At 42.8% G+C, this 20811-nt stretch overlaps 1 protein-coding gene across 4 annotated transcripts in view; it reads left to right on the top strand.

Moving 5' to 3' along the window:
• Nucleotides 1-20811, top strand: part of BAHD1 (bromo adjacent homology domain containing 1) — a 73491-nt gene that overhangs the window by 33538 nt on the left and 19142 nt on the right. For 3 of the 4 annotated variants that reach the window (XM_038406519.2, XM_038406521.2, XM_038406522.2), the window contains exon 2: nucleotides 18875-20518. In XM_038406519.2, the coding sequence (XP_038262447.1) occupies nucleotides 18892-20518 (1627 nt within the window). In that variant the 5' untranslated portion in view covers nucleotides 18875-18891. Of the gene's footprint in view, nucleotides 1-12235; nucleotides 12346-18874; nucleotides 20519-20811 lie in introns of those variants that run through there. The other variant, XM_043516335.1, reaches the window with a different exon arrangement.

Raw genomic sequence — 20811 nt, 5'->3', positions numbered from 1 at the left:
GATTAATAAATAGTGGGGTCCCCAAAGCATCTGAACTGGGACCTGTGTTGTTCAACATATTCATAAAATGATCTGGAAAAGGATGTGAAGGGTGAGGTGGCAAAATTTGAAGATATAAAATTACTCATGCTAGCTAAATTCAAAACTGACTGCAGAGAGTTACAAAGGAATCTCACAAAACCGGGTGACTGGGCAACAAACAATATGTCTACTCTGCAATTAAACTCCTTGTGGCTGCCGTGTGTCAGCTGAGGTGGGCTTGGACTATGAAACTGCAGTGTGGAGACTGGGGCTCAGGTGGGAAACTGAGCTCTGGGACCTTCCCCTCTCCCAAGGCTCCAGAACTTGGGTTCCAGCCCAAGCCCCAGTGTCCATACCACAATTTTACAGCCCTGCAGCCTGAGCCCTGGGAGCTTGAGTCAGCTGACATTGGCCAGGCACAGGTGTTTAGTTGTAGACAAACCCAAAAATGGCAGATGCAATTCAGTGTTAAGTATGAAGTATTGCATGTTGGGGGAAAAAAATCCCAACTCTACATACAAAATTATAGGGTCTAAATTAGCTTTTACCACTCAGATCTTAGAATCATTGTGGATAGTTCTCTGAAAATATCTGCTCAATATGCAACAGCAATCAAAAAAAGCTAAGAAGGGTAGGAACCATTACGAAAAGGATAGTTTGTTTTATTATCTATCATAATGTGAGGGGTGAGGCTTAACTAGGCCACAACTGTATTCACTCATCTGGGAATCCTCTGTAAGTAACGCATGGTACAGGTCTTCATTTCTTCCTCACTTGTTTCCACGTATTTGAGGGTTACCATCAACTTCCCACCCCTCCAAAGCTGTTCCCAACCTGCTAGGACCCCATCACTCTACCCTGGTTGGAAGGTTAAAGGGCTGGGGAAAGGATATTGTCCAACTCTAATTTGTGAAGAAACCACGCTCCCTATAAAACTAGTACCTTCATTTGGACATCAGGCACCAGCAATGAGCGTGGCTGTCTCCCCTGCACCCTGACTGGCATCCCAGATAGTTAAGTTACCTTTCTACCACTGACCAAAAATATACCTGCTTCCTAATCAGAGAGGTATATCCTGTCTTCCCTGAATAACACAGGTGCCCAGTATGATATTTTCTGAAGGATAATTACCAATCCTCCCCATTTGTGTACAGATCTAGCCACCTATGGATTCATATATCTTGTGGCTTTGTCAACCAGTGGAAGCTTGGCAGCTCCCCGCTATATCCTCTGCTGCAGCATTTCAGACCAATTTATGGTTGCCCCCAGTAAAAACTCCTGCATCTGTCATAAAGCTCTTTGCCTTGGCAAATGAGTTATAAAATCACAACTCATTTTCACCCAGGTGTACAATAATCATGTTCAGTGGCTGCTAAAGAGCATAAAATGGGAATCAGCTAATCCCAGAGCATAGCTGTCCTTCCGTCTCTATTCAGTTGCCTTGCCATCAGGGTCCAGCTGGAAACCTCCAGGTGATCCCGCAACACATCTATGGGTCCAATGCACAATACTGCGCCCACAGATCCAAACAGCAGTTTACATGACTTGCTCCTGAAAACTGAAATCATAGTAATATTCGCCATTCACACTGTTGGACTCTGATTCTCATTTACTGGAATGCTAGTGCCTGGCTGCCTCTCTTGAATCCCTATTCCCAGTTGGGCTGCACTTATCATTGCCGCAAGCTTCAATGAATAGGACCTGAATTCACAGCAGGAACCCTGCTGCTGTAAGCCCCTCTTTAAAGAATGCCTCAAACTGGTATTATGTGAGGTGCCTCTCATCACCATGAAGAGAGGCCCATCCTCAGTCAGTCTCAGTGCTATATAAGTCCTTAATGGGCTAATCCCTGCCTTGCCACCTTTTGCAGCGTGTTGGAGTCCCCTTGCCCTCCTTGGTTTGTCTTTGACATCTCAGAGTTAAGGTGACTAATTGTTTACCTTTTTATAAGTCCCTAACTCCACAGTCCTACCAGAGGTATCCCTTGCTGACCCAGGCACCAGATCACTGACTCTAAATGCTCAAAAAAAAAAAAATGCCACCAAGAACTAGAATGCCTCCTGGCTTCATTGGCATGTCTGGTGAAGAACTCGCACCAGATCCCAAAATATCTGAATAGTGACAAGTTGTCAGATCTTCCCTAGGGCCTTTGGATTGAGACCACACCTTTAGCAATCTCTTAACTAACAACCTGCTACAAGAACCTGGGTAACCTTTTATCCCCAATGAGGGCCAAGAGATGGTGGTTGAGGCCAGCCTGTGATGTTATCAATGACACCATATACTGAAGAACCTGATCTTCAGGAATAGGTCAAAATAGACATCCAGCTGAAACTGATTAACTTCTCTCATAAACCCTAAATGTTTGCAATGCTACTGATCTCTGTGAAATCCAATAGCAGTCATGTGCCAAGATTACAAAGGGTTAGCAACATCTGTTCGGGTTCCTTGTTGGTTCCCAATAACAAGTCTCAAAATCCCTCCACCTGTAATCAAGACAAAGCATCGCCTACACCATTATTAATACTGGGCACATGTTTAGCAGTAAAACATGTTAAGTTAAACACTGCAGGATGAATGCCCTCACCACCCTCATCACACTGAATGATCTAAAGGACTGGCAGTTGGTAACATGTACCATCATCAGGTTGTCACTCCAAAATCTCACTCTCTTGTGAGCTCCTTTCCCCTAAATTGTCACTAGAACTAAAATGGGAAAGAATCCCAGGAATGTTATGTCCTTTACAATCCCCTTTTGGAGTCAGTGAGCGAGCCATTTCTGAGAACATCGCTTGCCCTGATGTGTGTTTACAAACACTAAAAACCCAAGCCCAGTGCCTCCTACTGCATCAGAATGAATATTTAGGTCTGCCTCTAGCATCTGTTCTTTTTTCTAAAAGGAAACTCCATTACAGTGATTCAGGAACTGTTCCCAGACCCATAAATCCCCCTTTGTTTCTTTATTCACTCTTTTTTGTAAATTGGTTGGGCCTTGTTATCCCAGAGGTGGTAGTTGAGAGGTGAGCACAAAATGATTGTCCTGGGGCCAATCCTTGGCATACAAAATTAAGATGACCAGTAATAACCTGCAGTTCATGCAGTGTAACTGCTTTGGATGCCCTGGCCATCAGGGGCAATCCCAAAAGTTCTGCTAGCTTATTTGCTAGGGGCCTAGAGATATCAGCCTGTGTATCTAACTCAGTTCCTAAGTGGGTCAGCTTAATAGAGAGTCCTATGTCTTTTCTCCTTGTACTGGTATTGCCAATGTACTATCAGGGGTCTAGAATGAGGCCAGCAGACTGGCACACTCCGAAATCTACTCTGCCCACAACAGGAAAGTCATACAGATAGCGAACTACATGTTTTAAACCAGCCTCCTGTACCATTGTCTATTCCAGTGTCCTGCAGAGCAATTCAAATTCTGAACATGATATTGTTCAGGGTGTGAGAGAAGGCTCTGTCTGGATGAACAGGGCATATACACCTTGCCTTAGTGCACAGGGAGCCAGTGGCTTCTCTGATTTCCTCTGGCCAGCTCCCAGCTAGGTGATGCCTCCCCAACATGAAGGAAGGGGGAACCCTTAAAGGAGCCATAACTCTTTTCTTCCTGCTGACCAGACGAGGCTCTCCCCCTCACTACCCCAAGGTATGTGAAGTTTCATTTTGTGAGTACCAACGGTATGTTCTCACTATACAGAACAAAAAGAAGAACCCTGCACACAAGATACTTAACAGATGAAGGGTTTGTGTGATCACAGAAATTTCACCAATTTAAATTAGTGCAATTTCTTATGCTGACCAGACCTAAAAGTGGGACAAAGCAATGCCGTGCATAAAATCATGGAAGAATCCTGGTGCCATATAATCTTTTTTGGTTCTAGGTGTCAAATGTTTAACTCAACCATGCTCTTGGATCAATTGCTTAAAAACCTCAGAAATTAAACCTTCTTTCTTCTGGTGTAAGTCCCTTGGAGTGAATATATCTTTTTGGTAAAGCTTTGGAAAGGAAATAGACTAAATAAGAGGGTGCTTGAATGGATGGTCCCAAGCTTGTCTGTCTCCTGATTTCACTTGCAATTAAGGGATGCAGAGTATGAGACAGATACTGCAGCTGCGTGATTATAGAAAATGCAGCTGTTAACACATTTGGTTATTTTCCTGCTAATGAGGCATCAACTCTCTTGTGATTTTACTCTTTGGCAAGTGGTGGTTCTATAGTTTACTGTTTAGTGAATTCTAGAGTAACTGGGGTGGTGAGGACAAGCTGGGAACTAGTGATTAAATACTTTCTTTTTTTAAATTAGTAGTATATCTAAATATCTTTTTGTCTTCTGTTCCCTTAGGTACAGAGTAGTGCTGTTGTGGCCTTAGATAACTTAATTTTTAGTTCTCTTAAACTTAGATCTGGACTCAGAGTAGCAGCCATGTTAGTCTGTATTCGCAAAAAGAAAAGGAGTACTTGTGGCACCTTAGAAACTAAGAAATTTATTTGAGCATAAGCTTTCGTGATGAAGTGAGCTGTAGCTCACGAAAGCTTATGCTCAAATAAATTTGTTAGTCTGTAAGGTGCCACAAGTACTCCTTTTCTTTTTAGATCTGGACTGTAACACTTGGATTATCAAGGTTTCCCTGAGGGCTCAACAAGTATAAGTCATTTGTGTGAATTCTTTGGTTCATTATCATGGATCCATTAGTTAGCAGGGACTGCAATGGGATGAAGAACCTGACAATGTCATTTCCCTACTGAAATGTATTTCATACCAAGGGTCAGAAGCTTGTGTATTTTCATAAACCTGTGTGGCTTTGATACTAAGCCGTGAAATAATACTCAACTGTCATTGTTTTAGGTTTGAATAGGGCTCTGGAAGTTGTGTATTGATGTGGCGAGGGATGGAGGCACCAAATATTGAGTCAGGTTGTCCAGGTAGCTTTCACAAACTACTATATGTAGCACAAATTTGGAGCCAAAGAAACTTGATTTTAGAAAATCCACATAGTATTAAGAACTGTCCTTTAACAACATAGACTAAGTACATTATAGTACTACTTTTTCTGGTATTTTTGTTTAATAATAAATCTTGCTAGATTACTTGAGTTCTGTTGGATACTAGCTTTTGGGTGTTCTTTTCAGAATGTGGGATGACGTTTGCATTGCTAAAATTGTCCAGTTTTCTCTTCATGCTGAGAATAGTAACCATCAAAATTGGCAATGTTGTCAGTTTAATGATCCAGTCATGCATTGCACTTGTATCTTGATATATCTCTTCCACTGATATCAACCTTATTATATCCACAATCACACAGAACTCTAGGTGAAAACCTTGAAGTCTCTCTTGCTTTGTCTTTTTTATGTGACAAATTGTAGGAAATTCAGAAAAATGCAGCAAAAATTATTGGTATGAGGGATTGACCTAGGTGGAAAGATTAAAAAATACTTTTTCTGAAAGATGATGGGGCAGGAGGAGAAAAATCCAAATATTTGAATGGATTTAAGTTAGTGATGATACTTTAGATGTGCAAGTCACTGATTCTAGACTCTTCGTTTTGTATTCATCATGATGCAGTATATCTCCAGAAATGTTTTGGATTATGTGTTTATCATTTGTAACAAGCCCTAGTAGATCTGGCATCCATAGGTATGATAATAGAATTCTTCTTAGCACTAAAAGCAAAAAGCACTTTTGAGAATAGTGTTTTGCTTCCAAGAACGTCTGTATATTGTAGCAGGTCCTCTTTAAGGTGATGATGTCCTCAGAAAAATGACTATGTAGTAGTGGTATCCTCTTACTTAACTACATACAGCGAGCAGATTTAAGTCGGTGACTAAAAGTGAGATTACTTGCCAATGAGCTGGATTCTATTCTGCTTTGTCCATCTTCAACAAAATTAATCTAAGCGTTGACTGCAGTCTAGGATACTGGTGATAACCTGTGAGCCAGAAAGACAACGTCTTGACTTTTTGGTTCCTAAGTTGAGTATGCAGTACTCGCAGTTGGGTGGCAGGGGAATCATTCTTTGGTTTCTAAACTGAGTAAATTTGATGTAGAAATCTTTTAAATAGAAAATATGGAATTCCTCAGTAACACTTCTTACAGTGCCTTTCTGACTTGTGCTTCCATATCATCTCTCTTGTACTTGGTGGTAAAAACCTAGATTTCAAAGTGTTTTATTACCTGTAGGTTAAACTACCACTTTGTTCACCAAAAGTTTAAAGGAGAGGTTCAGCTGTAATGCCAAAAATGCACTTATTTTTTATTCATTTTGCATCTCTAAATCTGAATATCTGGTCTTTTATATCAGTTAGCCTTTTGTGATGTTTAAGGGAAATTGACTTGTAAAGATGGGGAGAAATTTTTAAGGAGTTGATGTTTCCTCATAACACAGTTAACAAGAACAGGAATTATATGCATGCATGACCCCTTTAAAAAGCAGAAGCTTGTAATTGTTGTTTAAGTACTGTGTATAACCACTCATCATATCAAAGGTCTAATTCAATTGAAACCCTTGAAACAGATTCAGGGTAGGTAAAAATTGAGATGATTTTTTAGACAAAGATTATTTTAAATTAAATACAAGTTTATTTTTTAAAAATAAACTTATTAAACATTACATTTGAAATTGACAACCTATGTTAAGGGCTAAGCTACTTATAGTATGTTAAAATCATTTCAATTAAATAAAAAAAATTAAGGAGTACATGTTTATTGCCAAGTTTTAAAGAAAATTAAACCACTGAACTGGTGGAAGTCATTGGCTAAGCATCTGCAACTGGATTTTGTTGAAGTGCTAAACTAGCTTTTGAAAGCAGTAGTCTCTTGTGCAAGTACTGTACAGAGAGAATATCTTCTTCATGTTTGTTTATTTCAATCAATTCAGCTCAATGATTAGTTCATTCAAAGTAGAGACAGTGTTTGGGAGTTGAAAGAGCAGGAAAGCTTTCTTTTCTTCTTCTTCTTCCAATCTATGTATAAACCTTCTGCCTGTCATAGTTGGCAGCAACAAGGGACGGGTTCAGTATCTAGGGGTTCCATTCCAATAACACAATGCAAAACCGGCTCGAGTCCCCATCCAGTGACCTGGGACAAATATATACCACCCCCGCTGGGCGCCTCCAAGAGGCAATACTTCCCCTCTCGCAAGCAGAGAGTCTGAGTGTAGCAAAAAGCCTTTTAATAACAGAGAGAGACAATGTGGCATTATGTTGGGGAAACACCACCAACAGGATTCATAACACAACCCATGAGCAAAAACCCCACCCCAAGCAAATTGTGGCGTGTCCTTTCCCTTTGATTCTTGAGTCCAATGATCCAAAAGTCTCTGTCCCTGGTCAGGGCAACCCCAGAGTTGGAAAGTTTATCTGCAGAGTTTTACCTCCCAACCTGGGTGGAGATGGGGGGGGGGGGGAAGGGCACCTTACGTGGTCCAAAGCTGATTGCCCCACCTCTCCATGGGGCTCCGCTCTGCCAGCCACCCCCATGAGCTGCTCCAGGCATCCGACAAACTGCTCTGCCTAGTGAGTGCTGCTTAGTTGATAGTGAGTCCCTCCATCATAACAAAAGGCCAAGTACAGTTCCACTGTCCTTGATTCACATAATCAGGATAATAACAGTTTATTCCTGCCCCAATAACAGAGAAACTGGGGCTCCTACAGCAGCCAAAGTGACCATCTAGGCAGGGTGGGTGTGCCTATGCAAATGAGATCAGCCCCTGAAGTTCTTTTCCACAAGCCACCATGATTCGCCACTAGATGTCAGGGTAGAGCTCATCCTGACTCTACTAACATATGAATAAAAACTCAGTGTGAGAGGGTGAGATTTACTAGTTTTAAAATCTTGAAGGACATGGTAACAGGAAACAAACAGTTCAATTCATTAAGTACAAATAATACTTTCTTTGTTTAATAAACCAATTAGTTTTAATGCTATACGTTTCTGATAAACTTTTTTCTTATGTATCCAGCATACTTCAGGTAGCTCTGTTTAATTTTAAAAGTGCTTTTTAAAAATTATTATTATTTATCTGAATTTTCATCCATGTCGGGCTTGACACAAATCACAAGTAAAAATATTAATCTAATAAATAAGAAATGCCTCATTCACCATTTTTCACATAGTAAAAATTAAGAATCTGACTGAATAAATATAAGTTAAGCTATATAATTGCTTAAATAATTGTGTATAGATATAGTATATCCTCCTGGTTAGCAAAAAGAAGTACAAAATTTAGTATAAAGTCTATATTTAGTTGCAAATCAACATGTTCTAATGGTTTCAGAGTAGCAGCCGTGTTAGTCTGTATTCGCAAAAAGAAAAGGAGTACTTGTGGCACCTTAGAGACTAACAAATTTATTAGAGCATAAGCTTTCGTGAGTTACAGCTCACTTCATCGGATGCATTTGGTGGAAAAAACAGAGGAGAGATTTATATACACACACACAGAGAACATGAAACAATGGGTTTATCATACACACTGTAAGGAGAGTGATCACTTAAGATAATCCATCACCAACAGCAGGGGGGGGAAAGGAGGAAAACCTTTCATGGTGACAAGCAGGTAGGCTAATTCCAGCAGTTAACAAGAATATCAGAGGAACAGTGGGGGGTGGGGTGGGAGGGAGAAATACCATGGGGAAATAGTTTTACTTTGTGTAATGACTCATCCATTCCCAGTCTCTATTCAAGCCTAAATTAATTGTATCCAGTTTGCAAATTAATTCCAATTCAGCAGTCTCTCATTGGAGTCTGTTTTTGAAGCTTTTTTGTTGAAGTATAGCCACTCTTAGGTCTGTGATCGAGTGACCAGAGAGATTGAAGTGTTCTCCAACTGGTTTTTGAATGTTATAATTCTTGACGTCTGATTTGTGTCCATTCATTCTTTTACGTAGAGACTGTCCAGTTTGGCCAATGTACATGGCAGAGGGGCATTGCTGGCACATGATGGCATATATCACATTGGTAGATGCGCAGGTGAACGAGCCTCTGATAGTGTGGCTGATGTGATTAGGCCCTATGATGGTATCCCCTGAAGATATGTGGACAGAGTTGGCAACGGGCTTTGTTGCAAGGATAGGTTCCTGGGTTAGTGGTTCTGTTGTGTGGTGTGTGGTTGCTGGTGAGTATTTGCTTCAGATTGGGGGGCTGTCTGTAAGCAAGGACTGGTCTGTCTCCCAAGATCTGAGAGAGCGATGGCTCGTCCTTCAGGATAGGTTGTAGATCCTTGATGATGCGTTGGAGAGGTTTTAGTTGGGGGCTGAAGGTGATGGCTAGTGACGTTCTGTTGTTTTCTTTGTTGGGCCTGTCCTGTAGTAGGTGACTTCTGGGTACTCTTCTGGCTCTGTCAATCTGTTTCTTCACTTCAGCAGGTGGGTATTGTAGTTGTAGGAATGCATGATAGAGATCTTGTAGGTGTTTGTCTCTGTCTGAGGGGTTGGAGCAAATGCGGTTATATCGTAGCGCTTGGCTGTAAACAATGGATCGAGTGGTATGATCTGGATGAAAGCTAGAGGCATGTAGGTAGGAATAGCGGTCAGTAGGTTTCCGAGATAGGGTGGTGTTTATGTGACCATCGCTTATTAGCACCGTAGTGTCCAGGAAGTGGATCTCTTGTGTGGACTGGTCCAGGCTGAGGTTGATGGTGGGATGGAAATTGTTGAAATCATGGTGGAATTCCTCAAGAGCTTCTTTTCCATGGGTCCAGATGATGAAGATGTCATCAATGTAGCGCAAGTAGAGTAGGGGCATTAGGGGACGAGAGCTGAGGAAGCGTTGTTCTAAGTCAGCCATAAAAATGTTGGCATACTGTGGGGCCATGCGGGTACCCATCGCAGTGCCGCTGATTTGAAGGTATACATTGTCACCAAATGTGAAATAGTTATGGGTCAGGACAAAGTCACAAAGTTCTGCCACCAGGTTAGCCATGACAGTATCGGGGATACTGTTCCTGACGGCTTGTAGTCCATCTTTGTGTGGAATGTTGGTGTAGAGGGCTTCTACATCCATAGTGGCTAAGATGGTGTTTTTAGGAAGATCACCAATGGACTGTAGTTTCCTCAGGAAATCGGTGGTGTCTCGAAGATAGCTGGGAGTGCTGGTGACGAAGGGCCTGAGGAGGGAGTCTACATAGCCAGACAATCCTGCTGTCAGGGTGCCAATGCCTGAGATGATGGGGCGTCCAGGATTTCCAGGTTTATGGATCTTGGGTAGCAGATAGAATACCCCAGGTCGGGGCTCCAGGGGTGTGTCTGTGCGGATTTGTTCTTGTGCTTTTTCAGGGAGTTTCTTGAGCAAATGCTGTAGTTTCTTTTGGTAACTCTCAGTGGGATCAGAGGGTAATGGCTTGTAGAAAGTGGTGTTGGAGAGCTGCCTAGTAGCCTCTTGTTCATACTCCGACCTATTCATGATGACGACAGCACCTCCTTTGTCAGCCTTTTTGATTATGATGTCAGAGTTGTTTCTGAGGCTGTGGATGGCACTGTGTTCTGCATGGCTGAGGTTATGGGGTAAGCGATGCTGCTTTTCCACAATTTCAGCTCGTGCACGTCGGCGGAAGCAGTCTATGTAGAAATCCAGACTGCTGTTTCGACCTTCAGGAGGAGTCCACCCAGAATCCTTCTTTTTGTAGTGTTGGCAGCAAGGTCTCTGTGGGTTAATATGTTGGTCAGAGGTGTGTTGGAAATATTCCTTGAGTCTGAGACGTCGAAAATAGGATTCTAGGTCACCACAGAACTGTATCATGTTCGTGGGGGTGGAGGGGCAAAAGGAGAGGCCCCGAGATAGGACAGATTCTTCCGCTGGGCTAAGAGTATAGTTGGATAGATTAACAATATTGCTGGGTGGGTTACGGGAACCATTGTTGTGGCCCCTTGTGGCATATAGTAGTTTAGATAGCTTAGTGTCCTTTTTCTTTTGTAGAGAATCAAAGTGTGTTTTGTAAATGGCTTGTCTAGTTTTTGTAAAGTCCAGCCACGAGGAAGTTTGTGTGGAAGGTTGGTTCTTTATGAGAGTATCCAGTTTTGAGAGCTCATTCTTAATCTTTCCCTGTTTGCTGTAGAGGATGTTGATCAGGTGGTTCCGCAGTTTCCTTGAGAGTGTGTGGCACAAGCTGTCAGCATAGTCTGTGTGGTATGTAGATTGTAATGGATTTTTTACCTTCAGTCCTTTCGGTATGATGTCCATCTGTTTGCATTTGGAGAGGAATGTTCTAATGGTTACCAACCAATGAGAATCAACTTTTCATTAGGAAAATAACTAAAAAGTACAAATGCAAACATAACTCAAATAAATTTAAATCAAGGTTTCCTTCTTGCTGCTTGAAATCATGATTAAAATCTGTGATTTAAATTGCTTTGATTTAAATCAGTCTGCCTTAAACATATTGCATGGAATCTGGATATATATTAATTCTTGATACTTTTACCTTTTAATGTGTTATTTTCTAGTATAGAGATACCTATTGCAATCTCTTCACATGATAAACTACTGTAAATGCTTCTCTTGATGTGTAGAGAGATAAGGTGGGTGAGGTAATATGTTTTATTGGACCAATTTCTGTTGGTGAGAGAGACCAGTTTTCAAGCTCTTCTTCAGGTCTGGGTAACTTAGAGTGTCACAGCTAAATTCAAGGTGGAACATATTGTTTAGCATAAGTAAACACATACTTCAAGGGACCATTCAAGGTGAAGTGGCCTGTTAACACCCTTCTAGTCATAGGGAAGAAAGGAAGAGGGGAGGGGAGAAGCTGGAGGGGGTTGTTAGTGGGTTATAAATTATTGTAATAAGCCATAAATTCAGTGTCTCTTGATATGTGGGATTTGAGTCCATCAATGCTGAATGATTTTTTTAAACTACTAGCTATAAATAAACCACAACTTGCCATGTTCTGCCTAGGTATTGTGCAGTAGAACATATATTTCAAAGTCAAGGTTAGGAGAGTGTATGAATTTTCTTCTGAATTCTAAGTGATACTTACTGTTGAAAGGTATCTTACTAAATGTAGTTTTCAGGGGTGGTGGCATATGATTTTAAGCATTCATATTTATAGTTTTTGAAAAGAATTGTAAGCAGTTAGTCTCTTGGTAGCACTGGCTATGCCACCAAACCTGCAAGGGACGTATCCTGGGCTGTAAACTGCTCCTTATTTTACTCCTGGGGGAATTCTGTGCCACTGCGTGCGCACAAAATTCATGGCCACCGCAGATTTCTTTGCTTCCTTGCAGAAAAATGACTTTCTGATGGGGAATTAAAGGGAAGCCGCAAAAGTGGACACTCACCCCTCCCCAGCAGTGCAGGTGTGTCGTTTTGGGTGCCTGGAGGAGCCAATGGAGAGGTAAGTCACGGTGGGGTGGGGCTGGGGATGCCCCGGCCAGTGCCAGGTCAGAACCATCCCACAGTTGCCCAGCCCCAGGTATCCATACCCATACCCTCAAACCCAGTCCTCCCTGGCACCCAGATCCCCTTTCCCCGCTGAGCTCTGCCCCTCTGCACCTGACACCCTGGCCAGTGGCTCCTATCTTGCGCCGGGCTCAAGTATTAGTCCTGGCTGGGCTGAGAGTGGGGGAGAAGCACCCTTCCCCTGCACGGAGCGGTCGGGGCCTGGTCCGACCCACCCCTAGAAATCTCCCCCAGCTCTGCACCGACCTCCCCTGCTTCCTGTCCCCATTGCTCCTCAGCCATGGGTGAATGGGTCATTGCACAGGGAGCTGCTCCCCCATCTGCCCAACCCCTGTGCATTGGGACACCCCAGCCCCGGCCAAGACTTATCTCCCTGCACACAGAACCCCCACCTGCCGAGCCCTCCCCCCCCGCACCCAGCCCTCTCTGCCAAGCCCCACTCCCTTACATCCAGACCTCTGCCGAGCCCCTGCCCCCTGCACCCAAATCACCCTCGGCCAAGCCGCACCCCCCTGCACCTGGATCTCCCACCCCTGTACACAGACCACCCCCTGCTCTTGAACCCCCAACCTAATGAACCCCATCCCCTGTGTGCCTAGATCACTCCAATGAGCCTCCCACACCTCGACCCCCACCCCACTGAGCCCCAACAAGCTGCGCCCGGATCCCCTTCGCACCATGCCCCACTCCTGCAGCAACCTGACTCCTTCAGTGAGCCCCTCACACTCAGACACTCCATGCTGAGCCCCAACCTCCTTCACCTGGACCCCGCTGCAGAGTCCTATTGCCCCTGCACCCAGAACCCACCTCCAACGAGCCCCAATGCATCCAGAGCCCTCCCACATCTGGACTACCCTCTCTGAGCCACCTGCACCCAGATTGCCCCACACAGAGCCCTCTCCCCCCCATAACTAGATTCCCCCACACTAAGCACCTCCACACTTGTATCCTGTTGGGCTGAGCCTGCCTGCCCACACCTAGTGTGGAAGGGCAGGTCCCTGGGGTGCTTCTGGGGCAGGCCTGGCTCTTGCACTTTGTCAGGGTCAGGTAGAGTGATTACACAGCAAGTGTGAAAAATCGGGACAGGGTTGGGGTTATTAGGCACAAAGCCCCAAGACAAAGCCCCAAGTATTGGGACTGTCCCTATAAAATCGGGACATCTGGTCACCCTAGGGTCAGGTGCAGCCTCACCGCCGACTCCGTGTCCCATGAAGGGGAGGGGTCTGCAGGGTGATCTCCTACTTCCATGCAGCCAGTGGCCTGTACTGCCCTCTGCCATGCTGGAGCCTCCACATTTATTTATTGGCAAGTAAAATTTGCAGAATTTTAAAATATTGTGCACAGAATTTTTAGTTTGTTGGCACAGAATTCCCACAGGAGTAATATTTACTGTCAGAAAAATCCACTTCTTTATGAGTCTGCATCACTCTTTTTCATTTCAGGGGAAGTTTGTTGTAACTGGCCACTAGAAAAGATAAAGAGGAGGGGGATATTAATAAAATTTGAACATCTATTTAAGTCAGGCATTTTGGACTTGGATGTAATTAAAATACGACTTTCATTAATTGTATTTATAAAATATTGGGAAAAAATACCTGTTCAAAGGGGATTAGACTAAGTCCTACAAAGGATGGTGGGGCCTAGCAGAGGAAAGGGACAGCTGATGTCCAGAGTTCAAGTAACTCTCTCTGGACAACCTAGAGAAAGTTCTCTGCAGAGCACTTATGCCAGAGACTTACCCTTTTGATGGGAACAAGAAGAAATAGGATCACAGAAATAGCCATACCAAACAAATCAATTGTCCATGCAGTCTGGTAGAAGGGCTCCCTCCAGGGCAGGGTTGTGTAGGGTGGTTGCACTACCACTACCGAACCTGTTTGGTGGATAAGTCAAAGACTCTTCTTTAACATGACAAAATTCATTTCTTTTAAATAGAGGAACAGAAGATCTTGTTGCTTATTTCTGATTATTCTTGATGTTTTTGAAGTTAAATTTGCCCACTGATGTATGAGAAAATAAGGGGAATTGGTCAGCTTGTAGATTGACAAGCTGGTATTCACCATCCGAGGCCCTCAAAAGTTCTAAAATCTACATCTCTTACTGAAAGAAATGATCAGTACGTAAATCAACTTTCCCTCAAAAATCAGCAGTGTTCCTGTTTCAGCACCAAATATGGAAGGACTATGAGGCAGTTCTGTGGACCACCAGTATAGGGGTCTGAGACTGAGTTACTTCTTATTTACCCTGGGACTTGTTAGATCTGGAACTTTGACATCTGAAAGAAACATCTGAACCAAACAGGTTTCTAATTTATATATTGTATTAACTAAACAAAATAATCAAATAAAATACATATAAATAAGTAAATTAAAAGTGAGATAATATAAAAAAAATACATCAGGTTGATTTAAACCAGATTAAATCAACAGCTTTATCTAATAATTTGGCCAGGCATAACTGAGAGCCCCCAAAATGAGAGAGGACATTATCAATCTCAGTGTCAGTCAGTATATTTATGTTTCAGCCAAGTAGCTGATACAGGAAGGATCTAATCCCTCCCAGCTTCAAGTTAATGTTGAGCTTTGATGCCAGTTAAAGGAGCTTTCCCAAAATTAATGGGAATAGCCAATCTTGCAAACCACCCATCCTCAGTCATAGGGTTATATGAAATGTTCCAATATAATTCAAGATGATAGTTTGTTATTTTTAAAATTTGAATGACAAATTTAGGGGAAACTAACATGATTACTCAGGAATAAGCATACAACTTCTAACCCATGAAATATTGTGTGATCTTTCAGTCAGCAAAGTTGGTTAACCTATGGCTGTTTCAGGTACTGGCAGAACTGTTCTATTGGTGCAGTTCTCAGATCCTGTGGGTTTTATCCATACACACTCCTGCTCACTAGTAGCCATTGAGGTCAATGGTAAATGGGCCAAAATACAACATGGCTTTACAAAAGGTAGATTGTGTCAAACCAACCTGATTTCCTTCTTTGAGAAGGTAACAGATTTTTTAGACAAAGGGAACGCAGTGGATCTAATTTACCTCGATTTCAGTAAGGCATTTGATACGGTTCCCCATGGAGAATTATTAGCTAAATTGGAAAATATGGAGGTCAATATGAAAATTGAAAGGTGGATAAGGAACTGGTTAAAGGGGAGACTACAGTGGGTCACACTGAAAGGTCAGACTGGAAGGAGGTTATTAGTGGAGTTCCTCAGGGATCAGTTTTGGGACCAATCTTATTTAATCTTTTTATTACTGACCTTGGCACAAAAAGCGGGAATGTGCTAATAAAGTTTGCAGATGACACAAAGCTGAGAGGTATTGCCAGTACAGAGAAGGATCGGTATATCATACAGGAAGATCTGGATGACCTTGTAAACTGGAGTAATAGTAATAGGATGAAATTTAATAGTGAAAAGTGCAAGGTCATGCATTTAGGAATTAATAACAAGGATTTCTGTTATAAACTGGGGCATTACATGGAAGTAATGGAGGAGGAGAAGGACCTTGGAGTATTGGTTGATCACAGGATGAATATGAGCCGCCAATGTGATATGGCCATGAAAAAAGCTAATGCTGTCTTGGGATGCATCAGGCTAGGTATTTCCAGTAGAGATAAGGAGGTGTTAGTACCATTATACAAGGCACTGGTGAGACCTCATCTGGAATATTGTGTGCAGTTCTGGTCTCCCATGTTAAAGAAGGATGAATTCAAACTGGAACAGGTACAGAGAAGGGCTGCTAGGATGATCCAAGGAATGGAAAACCTGTCTTATGAAAGGAGACTCAATGAGTTTGGCTTTTTTAGCCTAACTAAAAGAAGGCTGAGAGGAGATATGACTGCTATCTATAAATATATCAGAGGGATGATTACCATGGAGGGAGAAGAATTATTTAAGCTCAGTACCAATGTGGACACAAGAACAAATGGATATAAACTGGCAATCAGGAAGTTTAGACTTGAAATTAGATGAAGGTTTCTAACCATCAGAGGAATGAAGTTCTGGAACAGCCTTCCAAAGGGAGGAATGGGGGCAAAAGATATATCTGGCTTCAAGACAAAGCTTGATAAGTTTATGGAGGAGATGATATGATGGGATAGCCTAATTTTGGCAATTAATTGAACTTTGACTATTAGTGGTAAATATGCCCAATGGCCTGTGATGGGATGTTAGATGGGGTGGGATCTGAGATACTACAGAGAATTCTTTCCTGGGTGTCTGGCTGGTGAGTCTTGCCCACATGCTCAGGGTTTAGCTGATCACCATATTTGGGGCCGGGAAGGAATTTTCCCCCAGGGCAGATTGGCAGAGGCCCTGGAGGTTTTTCTCCTTCCTCTGCAGCATGGGGCACGGGTCACTTGCTGGAGGATTCTCTGCACCTTGAAGTCTTTAAACCACGATTTGAGGACTTCAGTAGCTCAGACATAAGTTAGGGATTTATTATAGGCGTTGGTGGGTGAGATTCGGGGGGAGGGATAGCTCAGTGGTTTGAGCATTGGCCTGCTAAATCCAGGGTTGTGAGTTCAATCCTTAAGGGGGCCATTTAGGGATCTGGGGCAAAAATTGGGGATTGGTCCTACTTTGAGTAGGGGGTTGGACTAAATGACCTCCTGAAGTCCCTTCTAACCCTGATATTCTATGATTCCGTGGCCTGCGTTGTGCAGGAGGTCAGACTAGATGATCATAATGGTCCCTTCTGACCTTAAAGTCTATGATTCTATGATTGGCTGGAGTTAAAAGTGGAAGAATGTTAAGGAAGAGTTAGAAAAGAAAACAAAACCAAAAAGGCTGATACATATGCAGGATGGGTGTCAACTCTTGTGGATAGCCTAAGAAAGCTGGCATGTGGTTGAAAAGATTAGTAGGTGCTCTTGTTGGCTCAGGTTTTAACAGTCGTGGACTTGCTGATTGGGTAGAAGTTACTTGCTTGTAGATGTCGAGTCTTAGATGTTGTATGTTGCTGGACTCCTACCCCTTGGTGGCCACTTGGGTGGGTGGAGGAAGCACAGGCCATGTGGTCAGACATGGTGGCATCTCATGGCCAGAGGCCAGCAGCCAAGGTCCGCAGCAGCCACTGCAACAGCCATTGCAAGCAAGCCATTGTTTGTGGCCAACAAACCTAAAGTAACAAGTATTAGCTTCTTCCTGTCCTCCAGTTTTTGAGGATGGTGGTATGGCTGGTTCCTCCCACTGGGACTCCCTCCTCAGAAGTCCCATGGGAGATCATAATTGCATCTCCTTCTAAAGTCACTGGCATTACCTTATGTGTTTGATTAGGTCACCCTTATGCAAATTACGAACCTTCCCCATTTCAGTAATTATGGACTCAAAGACCATGGATCCAAAAATATATCCAGTCAGTGGGCAAGTCCATAGATATTTTGAGACATCTGAGGTAATGAGTCAGTCTACAGACGTTGTCTCAACAGTCCTAAAAAGTCCCAACTCAGAAATAATTTTTAAAATGCAAAGCTAGCAAAAAGTTAGAGCTGAAATCCTAGGAAAACACCAATCATGCATTCACTCAACCATTCAGGTAGAAGAGCCTGTTCCTGTTCTGCAGACAGATACTTACAACTTCTCCTTTTATATTTTTGTTACGTGTTAGCTCAGTTTTTGATCTTTAGCATTTTTGACTCTCAAAATCTGAATGAAAAGTTAGACCTTAACTCAGTGGAATAAAATTTTTTTTCTTTCCAAAATCATACTCTTGGGATTCAGTTATTATGCAGGCCTATCTGCAAATCAGATGGCTTACTTAAAGGTTGTGGCTGGTCCTTAAAACAATTAAAATGTCAAACTAATTGTTAAGTGTAGCACTTAGCCACGGTTCTTACCTGCACAAAGATTTGTTATTAAGTTTGTGTGTTATAGTTGGTTTGTCTCTGTCTATTTGACTTTCTTTAAAGTTCAACTTTCACATGACTTGGTAAGGTGAACTTGTTATCTTTTGTCTAATTGTCCTGGGAAATAGCCCTGCTTGTAAGAACACACGAGTAATCAAAAATATACCTAGAATGTATTTATACCAAACACCTTGGGCATGGGTTTATATTAACTTTAAATAGTTTGATTAATATCTGTGACTTATTAAAAATCATGTCCATTTAACTGGGGACTGGACTTTCATATAACATACTTGTAATAGTACTTAGGCATAATAGGGCATGTGAGGGATGGAGTTTTGGCTTTAACCCTGATTTTTCCTGGCTTCTGGGGCTTTCAGTATCAGTCACATATTTAATTACTGTCATATTCCATGGTTTAATGTTAAACCACATCTCATTACATACTGTTTTCTGATTGGTTTAAACTGGCCATGACCCAGAAATACTATATTTTGTATAGTAACCAGCATCCTCAAATATTTCCTATTTGGCGTTTGGTATATTGTGAGGAGATGAGTCCCTTTCAGTGATATTAATAGACTTTTTTTTCCTGTATGTTTACAGGAGTGGAACCTGGTCCTATGACTCATGCCCGGAAGAAACAACTTTTCCTTCTAAAACATCCAGCTGGTTCTGCTGGCCAAGATTTGTCACCAGTAGACGGTGAAAGAATGGATAGGACTGAGGCAGAGTGCAGTGAGCAAGGAGAGACCACTGATATTCAAAACTGCCAGAGTGGGTTTATGGGTGTGAACAAAAGCAGGAATTTGCAGGAGATCAGAAAGACGTACCCATTAAGGAAACGTCTGATCACTTCTGTGGACAAAAAAACGTGCAAAGTGCTTCTCACCAGACTAGAGGACGTGGCTGGATCGTTGTCAAAAGAGACCCAGAGTGGCACAAAAAGAGACCTCTCCAATTGGATGGATGACTTCAGACCTCCCTGTTTCCCAGAACAAGTTCAGACTCTGGGAGCAGGGAAAAATGATCCATCTGGGGAAAAGTGCACAATAACTTGTCCTGGAACAGAACAGGAACCCAGTGCTGCACCTTTGGAGCCCAGGAAACGAAGACTAGCCTCTCTAAATGCAGAGGCAGTGAATAACCTGTTGTTTGAACGGGATGATGGCTTATTATCTGGCAGGCGTTTTCGGAAAGACTCTGTCAAAGCCAGTGGAGATTGTAGCACTAAGGGCTTGCACTGCAAAGCTAGTGGCAACTGGCCCTCATTGGGAAAACCAGCTGTAAAAACAGTTAAGGAAAAGAGTCAGAATGGATCCAGTCAGAAATGCAATAGCTCTGACCATTCATTGGATGATGTCTTTGAAGATGGAACAAAGAGGGAGGATAGTGGAATTCCCTATCATCCCACCCCAAAGAGATTGGCCAGTCTCAATGCTGTAGCATTTTTGAAACTGACCCATGAAAAAGACCAACCTCTGAAGCCGAGGAGTAAATCAGATGGAGAGGGCAAGTCTGAGAACCACTGTTCAAAGTCGAGGCTCAAGTGGGCCAAAGCCAATAGGAAGAATTGTGTCAAATCCAAAAAGGAAATGTCCAATGTAAAAATGGAGGGTCCACATGGCTGGCAAGGATTTCCTGCAAGTGCTTTTAGGAAAGCAGACCATCAGGACTCCCCTAGTCTCCATGGAAAAATGGAATCTCTCAATTATGAACCATTATCTAGTTCCTACGATAGCACAGAGGGTTTCTACCACAGACTGCCTTTGCTTATGGGTGGGCAAGCTTCCATGAAGCCTGAGTATGGGAGACCTGGGGAGAAATCTCCTACTCCCAAACAGGAATTTCATCAGCCTTCCTTCCCCGTGCAGCAGTTCCATCCCTTGCCTGTGCCAGGAAATCACACGGATTGTGGATGTCTCTGTGAATCTTCAGATTTGACTCCATTGAACGGGTTTTATGTTTATTATGGCCAAAGTGGATACAGTGGCTACTCTCACTGCTCGGTTTACCCTAAGGATGAGCTTTCACAGTCTACCTGTGAGGGGCTCTTGGTATCTCCAACTTCCTTACCATCAGGTACTCCTTTCCAGCCACTTCACTGGTGTAACTCTCCATACTGTTGTGGAGAAGGAACAGCTGTTAACAGTTACAGCCTTTGTGGAGTTATGCACGTGCCAGAGAGCAGGATTAGCAGTGTGCATACAGGACGGAACAGCTACCCCTACAAAATGCCTTTTGCAGCAGGTAAGACAAAATAACAAATCGAGGTCTTAGCATGCCTAAGTGAAGAAGGTTAGATTAGTGCACTGATAAGCAGAGGGGGGCATCTTGTTGCCTGTGTATGACCAAGTAAGAGGCATGCTCCCTATATATTCGGTTCATCTAAATCTGGGACATGTACTGTCTGTTGTAGAGGAAGATGCAGCATTCAGCTACACTTCCAGATGTTATGACATTCCTTCCTTTTCCACTGAAGGCTGTTTCCAGTAAAATGTTTTATGTGGATGGAAATATTGAGTCAGAAGGCTGGTAAGATT

The sequence above is a fragment of the Dermochelys coriacea genome, chromosome 6 (genome assembly GCF_009764565.3).
Source record: "Dermochelys coriacea isolate rDerCor1 chromosome 6, rDerCor1.pri.v4, whole genome shotgun sequence".
Taxonomy (NCBI): domain Eukaryota; kingdom Metazoa; phylum Chordata; order Testudines; family Dermochelyidae; genus Dermochelys; species Dermochelys coriacea.
This window is presented reverse-complemented; position numbering and strand designations above follow the sequence as displayed.